At 37.9% G+C, this 13,284-nt stretch overlaps 1 protein-coding gene across 1 annotated transcript in view; it reads right to left on the bottom strand.

Annotated features, from left to right (window-relative positions):
• TGFBI (transforming growth factor beta induced) overlaps positions 1 to 2,827 on the bottom strand; it is a 79,752-nt gene extending 76,925 nt beyond the window's left edge. The window contains exons 1-2 of the mRNA XM_072400818.1: positions 2,639 to 2,827; positions 2,019 to 2,117 (exon numbers count right to left, since the gene is read on the bottom strand). Coding sequence (XP_072256919.1) covers positions 2,019 to 2,117; positions 2,639 to 2,757 — 218 coding nt within the window. The 5' untranslated portion in view covers positions 2,758 to 2,827. The remainder of the gene's footprint in view (positions 1 to 2,018; positions 2,118 to 2,638) is intronic.
• Between the last annotated feature and the right edge of the window lie 10,457 nt (positions 2,828 to 13,284).

Below are 13,284 nucleotides of genomic sequence, written 5' to 3'. Positions count from 1 at the left end.
AGCCTTGTTAATTGGCTTATGACCCAGTGACTGCCAACCACAGTAATCACTCTTTCAGGACACTGATGTGTCTGTTCTCCTTTTCTCTCCATGGACTCTAATCTGATAAAAATGTCAGGGCTACCAATATAAACAAGTAGCCCCATGAGAATGTCAATTCCCACCCCAGCTCATTTCTTTGTTTATTAGTTTTATTGAAACTGAATTATAATGTATAAAAACTTTAAATTTTGGACTGGTTTGCTGCTCGTGAAGTTTAAAAGCTGTTAATTTGGACTACAACAACAAACAGCAAGCTTCTGGCTCACCCAGCTTGTCACAATGTATCATTATAAAAGGTATCCTTGCCCTGTTTGTGAATAGGCAGTTATTACATGGTTTATGATACTCATTTTTGTTCAGAGCTTTTTTAAAGCCTTGCTGTAGGGTAATGTAGGTTGACAGTAGTTCACATGATTTAGCCCACTTTGTAGGTGGACAGTAGTTCACAGGGTTTAAGATAGTCAATTCTATTTGATTTATGTTGCTTGAGTCTTAGACTATAAATGTTGGTTATAAAATGTTTATTTTTATAATTTATGAGTTAGTAAAGTTAAAGTTAATTTTTTAGTTAAACCCCAAAAGAGCCAAAAGTTTTCCATATTCATGTGCCTGTTTTTTTTTTTATTAGGTGATAGTGGGAGTGAAAAGTCCCATCGAATGGGAGGTGCTAACACACATAACGGTGGTGATGGATGAAATTATAAATAAACATTTATAAATAAAAATATTCAAAGTAATATTAAGGAAATGTGGCAGGGAGATATTTTTGACACAATGGCCCTGATTTGTTAAAGCTCTCCAAGGCTGGAGAGGATACATCAGGGGTCGGCAAACTCCAAACTTTAGGCCAGATAACGGGCCGGGGCAGGCCAAGCCGGTAGTTTCATTCAGCCTAACGCCCCCCCGCCAATCTGGCCAGCATTAGTCCAGGGGGCGTTAGAAACTACCAGAGTCGCTGGAGCTCTGGAGCCGCTGTTGCTCCCCTATATACCACGACGGGTGTTGATATTCCGCCGCCGTGATAAATAGGGAAAGCTCCCTGAAGGTAATATGCTCCCTCCATATGCGGAGAAGAGGGATTTCATTTCGGGGGGGTCCCTGGTGGGGCGGAGCCATTAGGGCGGGACTCAGAGTCCAGTCTAATGTACTCCCGCCCACCACATAAATGACCTAGTGGCCATAAAAGTTGGCCGACCCCTGGGATACATTTTCATCAGTAAAGCTGGGTGATCCATCAAATCTGGAATGGATTTCTTAAAAGCCATTTACTGTTTGTTAGCAAATGTTTTCATCATGGACCAGATCCATTCCAGGTTTGCTGATCACCCAGATTCACTGATGAAAGTGCATCCTCTCCAGCCTTAGAGAGCTTTAACAAATCAGGCCAAAAATGTCCACTTATCACTAATCACTTTTGAACTGGCACTTTACCATTATATATATATTAAAGCATTCCACTTTAAATTACAAAAGGCAAAAACAGAATTTGATATTTCTAATAAAATACCATTCTAGTACTAATAAAATTATAATCTTGTGTACATAATGGCATGTTTAGAGGGAATCAGAGAATGTTACAGTGGTTTTGCTGTAAAAATATACATTTGTTTCCATGGTTCATTTCATATGCAGCATGCCCCACATAGGTGGTATATTCATATTTACACTCTCACTAAACTTTTATTACTTGCATAGTGTCAGTAGTTTGATTGGCAGTGAAACTTTTAGCGTTAGCATGGTGTTTGTGGTCTCTGCACTTCCACAGTTAACATCCAAATTCCCTAACAGCCAGCAAGTCAGCAAACAGTAGCACTAACCCCCCACAACACAATTCAGACTAGCTGCAACATATAAAGGAATACTCATAATTTAAAGGCTGACAATAAAAGCACTGCACACCGAACTCTCATATAATTGTCGCATGCCAATTCAAAAATTACTGTCAGCAAATATATATATTATATAAGATGACTTACGTTGATTTGCCACATATCTTTCTCTGGTACCACTGTTTGCAGTTTGTGTAGTATTGCTTGTTTGATCCGATGACCTTCTGTACTGCACACACATTAGGGCTAAAGCATGGAAAGTAGGCACACATTTAATATAGAATAGAACTAAAACATTATTATTAATAATATTATTATTGTTATTATTATTATTAATAATAATACTAATAATATTTGTTATAATATTATTAATATTAATTTATATATATATATATATATATATATATATATATATAACAACTACAACTAATATATATAACAACTAACAACAACTCCAAACTCTATGTAAATGTCAAAAACATCAGCACTAAGCACCTCTTAAGACTGTATGCTAACCGACCATCCAGGACAAAATTTCCTATATAAATTAGCATAGTACTCTATAAGATTTTATTCCTGTTTGCTCGCTATGTAGAAGTTCCAAATAAAACTTAGCAGTCACAGTTTTACTGCAAAGCAGAGAACTACTGTAAAGAAATATGGAAGATATATACTTTTATTTAGCTAACTTACTGAAAAGAAGAAAAAAAAATATTTTGCCTAAAAAAATTAGCAATGAACAAAAAAAGAAATTAAAAAGTTCTTACCCATGTGGCCTGCCTCTAATCCTGCTGTGCTGCAAGACTTGTTGGTAAGGATACCTGGCCGTAGTTACTGATGTGGCCAGAAATGTAAGAGTCAAGGCAAGCAGCACAATCTGATTCATTCTGAGAGTAGTAAGTGCAGGTTGTGAACTCCAACAGCTCTGAACCAAAAGCCAGGAAACATAAACTGTGCTGTGTTAAATAGACCGAGAGCTGAAATGGGTGGAGAAAACAAGCTACTGCTGCAATATGAGCCTGACTTTCCAGGCTGACTCTTTGGGGAATATGTAACCTCCTGGCTGCTTGTCTGAAAGAGTTTTAGAAATTCAGAAGTTACAATTATTAGGCCTGGACTTTGCTGCCAGCTGTCATCCCTTTTATGCAAAATGCAGACATTATTTTAGTCACTGGATACTTCACTGCAATGCAAATTTATATCTGGATTTAAATAAGTGCCTTGAATAACTTCTACAAAGCGTTTAGAAGTTTGTCTTTGTCCAGTGTACTCTAAGGGATTGTTAAACACTGAGATTATTGTTTGTATACTTGAGTCAGTAGGGAGGAATTAAGTAAACTGCGGGATAATGCATCACTTGACTAATGACATTTGAGTTAAACAAAACATACAAAAAGTCCATGTGAATATTGACAATCAAGCTATTAACTATAAGGAAAGTTAATCAAAGTATGTTTACCAGAATTTTAAATGGAAGAAGCCAGACGCCTTATATGTATGTTCAGCCAAACTTTGTTTTAGGTTTATTTAGAATGAGAAAAAGGTTAGACCCCCTGTCAGGTCTTACTGCTACCTAGGGATGAATGGGTGAGTGAGACGAAATATAATGGAGCCACTGACAGAAGCAATAACCCAACAATAACCCAACATAAATTTTAATTTTTACCCACACTGTACAAACCTAATAAATCGAATTTTTGGGCTGGACCTACCCTTAAAAAACTGAAATATTTTTTAAAGAAAATGTAGATTGCCAATAATGACCCCATTCTTTGAAAATGCTAGTTGTTTAGCTATGTGATCCATTGGTATTAATATTTTTAAAATCAATTTAGAAAATAAAAGCTAATAAAAGCTAAAGCTACTCCTACTATTCTTGCTACATGCTGATTCTGCTTTCAGTAACACTCTGGCTGTGGTGTATGTACAAATCATGGGTCACCACCAGCAAAATAATTGCATCCCTGCTTTGTGCCTACTCCTTATGGTGCCCCTCTCTCTTTTTGGTAATCACCTTAGCAAAGTTAATAGTCTCCACTTCTTTAGTAAATCACCTCTCAAGTACTCAGCAAGCAAGAGGCAGCCATGCAACTACCATTTTCATTCAGCTCACAAATGATAGTCTATGTGTTTCTCTCAGTACAGGTTCACTTTTTCACAAGTTTTCACTGTTCAATATTATTGATGCACAGTTTATGTGGTCCAAAGCTAATTTGCAACTTTCCTCCAAATCTGTTCTGATCAAGTGCACTAATAACGCAACATTTTATTTGAAATAAATAAAATAATGCTAAGCAATGAATAATGATAACACCATATTGTCAGAGCAAAACAGGCAGCTACAGCTCTTTCCTACATGAGATGAATGTGTAAAGTTCCTAACAGTAATCAGCCTAAGACATTTGTCACTTTTTTTTCCTTAGTTGCCTGGCACATGTTTGGACACTGGAGCACTTATTCTATAGCCAACCACACTTCTTAGTAAATTTATGGTGTTTATGCTGTGAATACTTCTTCACACATCATGGGCACTGCAAATGCATTAGTTTCAGTAAATTAGGCCCACTGTATCCCCGGATGTAGATTTGGCTGTTATAGGGTTTATATAGTTAAAACTTGGACCAACAATACAGTGCAGTTTTATAAAAAAAAATCAACATGTCCAGCAAATGTATCTCATCTGTGTATATAAATTCATTAAATAGGACAATCCACATCCTGTAAAAATACACATTACAAGGTTTCTAAGTTTGTACTAATAGCACCTCTTTAAAATTTACTGATAGGGCGGCTTTACCCTTTTGATCTGTTGTGGTTATGTTCGGGACTGCTAGGTTTATAACTTCGCCATTTACAGCTCTCAGGGATGTACTGGCAATACACAGTAATGCAACAAGAAGCAAACACCTTTAAAAAGAATAGGAAAATGAACCCATTAGGTTCAATAATAATCATAAATGAGGTAGAAAAAGTGTTAACCTCAGTGGTACTGCTTGAAAATATCGTTGGTCTGAGATTAGCATTATGAAATATTTTATTTAAGCAAACCATTGGGGATACTTTGAAATTATATCTAAAAAACAGAGTTGATGTTGCAGTAGCTCTATGCATAACTGAAAAACAGTGAGCAATCGCAGAAGTGGGAAATAGGTATTAGCGGAATATGTAGAGAATACCCCCAGAATCTCATAGTTGCATGGAAAAGGAAGAAATGGGGTAAGACTGGGCTGAAGGAAATGTGTAAATCGGTAGAATCCCAATGTGAGGCTTCTTGTTTTTGGGTAGTCCAGTAAAGAGATCCCCCCTCTAGTCTTAAAGGTATAGGTAAAATTAATGGTGTCACAATATATGGGTTTCTAGGGCAATTGCAGACTTAATTGTTGGTGGTTATTTGCAGTGTTTTACCGCAGGCTCAACCAGGGTCCCAACTGCTTCACTATTCAATTTAAAAATTTCTACTTCCTGGTGACTTTTTGTATTTTGAATTTTCTGCCTTTGCTCTGCTTTATGACCTTTGACCGGCCTAGGAAAAAAGAATACCTGATTCCAGCACAAGCTCCCTATTAGGGTAAAATAAGGTTAGGCTGGTATTTAGCTTTAGGTTAAACATCTAGTAATTGTACAAAATAGTGAGCTAATCACTTTGTCTCTGAGTTCTCCTCCTGTCAGCATGTTTTGGGTCAACAAAACACAGCTGATTGACTGCTTTTGCTGCTTCTCTCTATTCTAGAATTATTTCTGCTGTGCAGGGTATTGCAAGAGGGAGATCTTAAATCAAATTTAGGTACATATACTAGTTACTTCCTAAATAAATTAGAGAAACAATTCAAATGAACACAAGCAACATTTCACCTATTCATTGATCCAATTTTGCTGGAGATTATCAAATTTTGATCACCCGCCCCTTCGACACTATCATCTTTTAATCAACATATCCTAATATTCCACCAGTAACATCTCACTCCTGTTACTGATCTCCATACACCAGCCCTGTTGTCATTCCACACAATGCTGGGGTGCAGTTGAAAGCAGTGTTTGTGTAATAATAATAACATTGCATTGTTAGACTTTGTTTATTTTGTGGTATACTGCATAGTTATTTTCATATAGAACGCTTTATGGTAACATTGGTGCTTAAGTATAATCACTGTAGAGGTTGATGGATCCTACATAAGCATACATAGTCTTCAATTTGCTCAATTTTGACGGTTTAAGCCCCAACCCCTCCTCATCATCAAACTTATTAAGTCAAAGACCCTATTTCCAATTGAAGTTTTGGCATTAAACACTGAATGACAGGTGAAGTTGCTTAGCTCCAGGAGGTTCAAGGTTTAATCTCAACTTAAAAAGAAATCAAAGTCCTGATATCTTTACAGTCATGATCCTCTCCAGTGAGAATCTGACATGCGTACAGCTGTTGTTCAACGTTTTTCATAACTTTATTGTGACAGATCCATGTATGACCAACAGAGAAAAAACACTGTACAAGTCAATAAGAATAGCACAGCAGGGTGCTTGTACTTCCTCTCCCCTCTCCATAGAACAGAACAGAACAGTGCTGTGTGTACAGAATTTGTTCGTTCATCTGTCACTCTTTTGACAGATTAACAAAATTCAGAAAAAAAATTGCGCGTGTGTATGAAGCCAAAAGATTGCTTGAAGCCTAACATAGGTACTTGTAGGCACCACTAGTTATACTTCAATGCTATTGTTTTCCTTTACCAGGTCATGTATGCTAACATTTCGCCTGCTAGCACCATTGCTTTATGATAGAGTGTCCATTGGTGGCTTACCAACAACACTACAGCATCAGCTTTGTGGTTTATTATAAATCTACAATCTCCTTATCAGCTATATTCTTGTAATAAATCTAAATCTCTAGAGCTTTGTTGGAAATGTGGATATGATCCAGCTGCAACTCATGTACATGAAGACCTGGAAAAAAGCACCACCTCTTCTCGGTTACCACAGGACCATTCTAGCAGTGTGAGTTAAAAACTCCTTGAATTTTCTAAATACATTCATTTTGAAAACCTTTCTCACACACATTTAAAAAAAAAACATGTTTTTGTATTTATTTTACTAAGCCAATTAGAGGGAAATGTGTTGGAAGAGCTAGGGTGGGTGATGTGGCTACCTTTCGTAATGCAGCTTTAAGTGGAGGTGTTTTAACTGGGCATTTAATTACTCCAGAATCTCTGAACCTCAGTGGGAGCATAAAATGACAATAAAAACAGAGGAGATGTGGCAATTCAGGAGAAGAATGTAACATTGCTAAAGAAAATGGGAAGGTGGGGAGAGTGTGACACTAATGAAAGGTATGTAGTGCATAAGCCCCGAGTTTGCATAGAACTGGTCCAAAGGTGTTCAGTAAGACTGAGGCCAAGGCTGTACACAAACCACTCAGTTTGTTTCACACAAAACCATTTCACCATGCCTACTAAAAGCTGGTACAGTTATGCTGTAACATACTGTAAATTACTTTGCAAGCAATGAGCAAACCTGAGAAATTTATTTTCACAAAAATATGCATTCTCATGAACATTGCCAAAGCAAATGGGAAAGTGGGGGAGAGTGTGACACTAATGAAACATATGAAGTGCATAAGCCCCAAGTGTACATAGATAAATGTATTCAAGAACATTCTAGTAATAATGCCAGTAGATTATAGTGCTCTTCTGTAGAGAAGAGAAGTGTGAGTGGATTTGCAAGCAGAGTGCAAACAGATGGATTGAGCATGTTCTCTGAGGATGTGAAGATAAATGAGTGCAAGGATACTCTGGTGATGAAAGTGTTTTTGCTTTTTCATATTATATACTGTAAAAATAATGTAGAAGAATATAAAGGGGAAATGCATAAAGTTTAAAGGTTGTACTGTGTTTTTTGTTGCCATATTTGGAATTGCTACAACTAATCTAGCTACTTTGTTGAAAAAGTGATGATAGTCACTGTAGTGAAAGGATTGAAGAACAAAGAGGCAAATAGCCAAATGTTGATGTTAATAAGTTAGTATGCCAAGAAAAAAGATGATTCCTTTTTTTACAAACATATTCATTCTTAACACGTACTATGGTACTCATTTTTTTAAATGTTCTTAGGGATAGAGGTAAACTTACCAATAAACCCACAATTTCCATCTCAAATTATATTGATTTCCTTGCAGGAAGTCCTTATGTGTCTTCAAGGCTGATCTTCTTTAATAGTAGTCCATGTGTCCAGTGTATTGAGCTCAAAGGTTCAGAACCAAATCTTTTGTAGAGAGAGGTAAATGTAAACAGGTACCGGTAAATGTAGGTAGTATGAAATACTGGCATATTTGAATCCATTGGACTGAATTTGTGAGGAGTGTATCAGATGAGTAGCCTGAAGATTGTATTTTTTCGTTATTATAAGGTTATTTCCAACAGTAAAATTATTTCTGTAAATAGTAAAAAGATTCTGCCGGAAAGATACAAGTGTTTTATTTTATTTTGGTCATCTTACAAATGATGTGCTTCTATGCAACTCAGTTTAGTGTGATTGATTATAGATGAGGTTATGAACTTGCATAGATGCACCAATAATACCAATGAAAAAAAATCATTGGAAGGAAAATGTAAACCTTGTCAATGTTAAACACGTTAGCAAAAGCTGTTATTACAAAAAAAAGATACCTTCATATGTCTGTCCATATATACATTGTAAAGATATTCAATTTTTCATTTGAGAAGTGAGTAGGAAAAGACTAAAAAATAAACTATGCCTAAAAAGGCTACATACATGTCTGAGCTAGTTGCTCCTCTGTACTATTTATTTTCTTTATAATTCTTTGCCCTTTTTTCAAGTTGTGACTAAACTAATTTATGGTTTTCTGACATATCTACGCCCAGCAATTCACAATGTGGAAATTGTGTTGTAGTGTTACCAAAACAGATTTGTACTGTCCTCTCAATCTTTACTTTTCTTTTCATTAAAATTCCTCCTATTTTATTTATGTTATGCAAATGTTAAATGCTTTGTTTTAGTAAATCTTTTTAAAACTTTTAGTAAATCACCCCCAAATGGATGGCAATCACTAGTATTTCACAAGTACACTATATGGCAAAATGTTCATAAATCATTGGTATGAATATAGATTTCCCAGACAACCCCCCATCATTCCACCAACCCTCTCTTTGTGGCTTTAACATCATTCTCTTTTCTGGGAAGGGTTACCACAAGCTATTGAAGTTTGGCTGTAAAAATTAAAAATGTCTGTGTTTAGCCATAACAGCATTTGTGAGGTAAGATACTGAGATTAGATGTGAAGATCTGGCTTGTAACTGGTATTCCAATGCATCCCAAAGGTGTTCAGTAGGACTGAGGTCAGGGCTGTACGCAAGCCACTCAGCTTGTTCTACACAAAACCTTTTACCATGCCTATCTAAAGCTGGTACAGTTATAATTATATACAGTTAAAATTACTTTCCTAGCAATGAGCAAACCTGAGAAATGTATTTTCACAAAAATATGCAATCTCATGAAAATTGCAGTTTTTAATTTAATTTAAGTGTTTACTGGAGCACATAGGTCACTGGAGCCGGAATGGTCATGATAGCACAAAGAGCTTCTGAGGCTCCTCCAGGGTTACAGGAACACAAAGGTTCACATGAGAACAGGGGTCACTTGAGGTCATTGGGTCTGATTAATTAAAGCTCCCCAAGGCTGGAGAAAATACACTTTCATCAGTGAACCTGGGTTCCAGCAAACCTGAAATGGCTCTGGTCCAGGATTGAAAATGTTTGCTATCAAATAGCAAATGAGAGCAAAAGCAAACAAAAGGTCAAAACTGAATATGCTATCCTGTAAAAAAAAAAACCTTATCTTGTTAAATCAGCCTTGTTGAGGAACAAACACAACAATAAGGATGTTTTTGGTTATTACTATTGAAATCATGTGGATCATTAAGTTTTAATTGTTTTCCTACTAATAACATTTTGAGATCTGTATATTTGTTATAGCAACACAAAGTCCCTGGATTTATGGTAAAAGGTTTTTCTTCCTTTTGTTTGGATTCCATATAATGGGATGTGGTCTTTTGAAATCTCTGAATCACTGAGATAGCATTCTTAGAAGCTCAAGGTCGTTGGATCACAAATGATTCCTGGGGATTGGAACAATAATACATTCTTTACCTGTGATGCTGTGAAGAAATAAAATCAAAGGAGGTTTAAAATTTATGTAAAACTATATTTTCATATCAATATACATAGTCATTCAATACAAGAAATACAAAGAGCATTAGTAATAAGCCAACTGTTTTAGGGGGATACATAAGTTCCAGTTTTGGTGGATAGGAGTATAGGCAAAGGCTGTGGCAACACATGGGGAATGGGGAATAAAAAATAGGGAAGAAAAGCAAAAAATAAGGAAGGAAACAAAGGAAGATGAATTGCCAGCCACACAGCATTGGATCCGAGTCCTCTGCAGCACCCAAGTTGTGGGAATCTCCACAAACAACTTGACTGTTCTGGGGCTCCAATGAATGTGCATCATAGTGATTTATTAGTGAAATAGTCTAAATAGAAGGCAGGGGGCAGGCAGGACTTCATGTGCCCCACATCTTTGTATTTCATGTATTCCGGTAAGGAACATTACTGTAGGTACTCTAAAAGGGGTCTTCAATGCCTAAGCTGTTACCTGCTGGGATGTTGTATAAAATAAATGTAAGTAACAAACTTGAAAACTCTGCATATCCAATTGCTTGCTTTAGTGTTTTTAACCTCCTGGACAGTACATTTCTGTCTGGATTTATGTCTAAAAGTGGTACATTGTTTTTCATGAAAATTTATTTTACATTGGCCGTAATTCTTAGGCATAACTCACCAGAATATGTCCAAACACGGATCTGAGTATAGTAAAGTTTGAAACACAAAATCATGTCAAAATAATAAATTAAATTTAAAAATAAACTTTGAAAAAAAAAACACAAAAAGCAGACCATTTATGTAATAAACTAATAAACATCCTGGGTGTGGTATATTTTTAAACAAGGGACAGCGCAGAGTCCAACATCACAATCCGGGCAGTAGAACCGGGTTTCTTTTCTAATTTTTATCCCGGCGTCATCCCACTTAGAGCAACACACCACACACATTCTTGTTAGCGCTTCCTTTCTTGCTCTTGGTGGTACATGCTCCATAAAGTGACGACCATTCAGGCGTTCTGGGTTCACCACTGTAGTAGCACACCATGCAACTCAACATGGATCCAATTGTGGTGCTTGGTATTTCAAACATATGGCCTAACAAACCTTCCAAATGATCAAGTACACGCCTGTCATTCTGTTGTTGCTTTCTAATGGCTGGATAGAAAGTCATCGCCTGGTCGGCTCTTTTAACACCTCCCATGGTGCTACTATAATCCAAGACAACTTGTGGTTTCCTTTTGTTCTTGTCATGGCAGTGGCGGGGTTATGATGGTGTTTAAAAGGCAGACATCCTTTTTGTCACGCTATCATTGTCAGTCCCATCATTTTGCCTTTCTGCCAGGTGACGATTTCCCCAGTCTTGAGCTTGAGCTTCTTGACCTCCCCAGTCTTGAGCTTCTGATTGGCGAACATGGATGGCATTTTGCGCCGGTTAGCCCTAACGGTTCCATAAGCATCCGTTTAATGCTGGATGAAAAACTCAAATAGTTCAGGGGAGCTGTAAAAATTGTCTGTAGTGACACAATAGCCTTGATTGAGCGATGGCTCAGTACCTGACAGGACAGATGATGTTGCCACTCCATAGCTGTTGAATCTGGGACTAAATTTTGTGCCTTTCCCAGTGTATATTAGAAAGTTCCAAATTTACCCTGTTGCTGATTCGCACAGCATAAATGATTTCACACCGAATTATGCTCTCTTGGATGCTATGTATTGCACCCAGCTGAGCTTCCCCTTGTAGGTCATTAGACTTTCCCTTTGTGACACATAGCTGCTTTTGAAGTTATCTAGGATCATCTGATAGACCTCACAAATTTTTTTGGGCTTAAGTGCAGGATGAGTGGTCTCACCAAAAGTGTCATTATTGGAAAAATGTAAGTATTTCATGATCAAGCCAAATCTATGATTCTGACATGATTGTGCCAAAAAAGGTGTGACAGTTTATTCGTGGACCTATACCACTTCTGCAGGGGTTTCCCCACCACTCTCTGGAAAATAACTAGGCCCAGAAAAAGCCAAATGTCCTTTTCGTTGACAGGTTCCCACTTTCTGCTTCTGGAAAACCTCCTGTGTGTAGCAGCTAATTGTTGCTCGGCGTACCTGTTGGTTTTCTCAACTATTTTATGATTGACTTCAAGTACGCCAAGGGGTTGTGTTCCACCTCTACCTTCAGGCCAGGTGCCCCAGTAAATGGGAATCTTGGGGGCATTGGTTGAGCCTTACTAATGTCAATCGAGCACCAAGTCCAGACATTACTAGCCTCAGTGACAGAATCTTCGGTGTCCGATGACAGGTCTCCAGGTGAATCACAGTCACTTGACTCTACTAGCAATTCCAAGTTGCTCTCGCTGCCTTCAAGTTGTTCAAAAACAGCTTGAGTTGAGAGACCCCTTTTTGAAGCCATGGCAAAGATCAGGGCTGGCGGCAGGCAGAGACGTTGTAAGAATGCATGCAGCGGTCAGGGCAGGCAGAGACGTTGTCAGAATCCAGGCAGAGGTCAGAGCAGGCAGAGACGTGGTCAGAATCCAGGCAGAGGTGAGTGCAGGCGGCAGGCAGAGATGTGCTCAGAATTCAGGCAGAGGTCAGCCAGGCGGTAGGCAGAGACATGATCAAAGGTCTGGCAGGGGTCAGGCAGGCAGAGACGCGGTCAGGCAGGGGTCAGGGCAGGCGGCAGGCAGAGAAGTGATCAAAAGTCAGGCAGAAGTCAGTAATCAAAGGTAATGGCAGACAGGCAGAGCACTGTAACACTCACTTCCCCAACGCAATGGCCGCACGCACTGACGTCACCCAATACTGCAGGGTGACTGATTGGAGGCAGAAGACACGGCCAGAGGATGCGATCAGACGGGCAGCACGGATGGAAGACGCCGGTGGACCAGGTAATGTTTTATCTCATATTCTTTTAGTTACCCCACTGCTTCAGGTTACAGCTGTTTACTGGGCTTCAATTAGCAACTTTATAAGAGGAAGTACCCGTACCCATATACAAGGGAGATCAAGTGTAATAAAGTATTTGTTATTTATTAAAAGAAAGTGTTTTTTTGGAGGTACTTACCTGTAAAGATTTTCCCATTGGGTAGATAACAGGAGTCATACAGGCAATTAAAATATTTAACTCATGATTCCAGATTCCACTATCACATTATTTATTTAACAAAAATAAAGCCAAAATGTAAAAGACGTGTGAAAAACTAAGTACACCCCTTGATGCAATAGCTTGCAGAACCAAATTTAGTTCTGGACTTT

This window comes from Pyxicephalus adspersus, chromosome 2 (genome assembly GCF_032062135.1).
Source record: "Pyxicephalus adspersus chromosome 2, UCB_Pads_2.0, whole genome shotgun sequence".
In the NCBI taxonomy this organism is placed as follows: Eukaryota; Metazoa; Chordata; class Amphibia; order Anura; family Pyxicephalidae; genus Pyxicephalus; species Pyxicephalus adspersus.
This window is presented reverse-complemented; position numbering and strand designations above follow the sequence as displayed.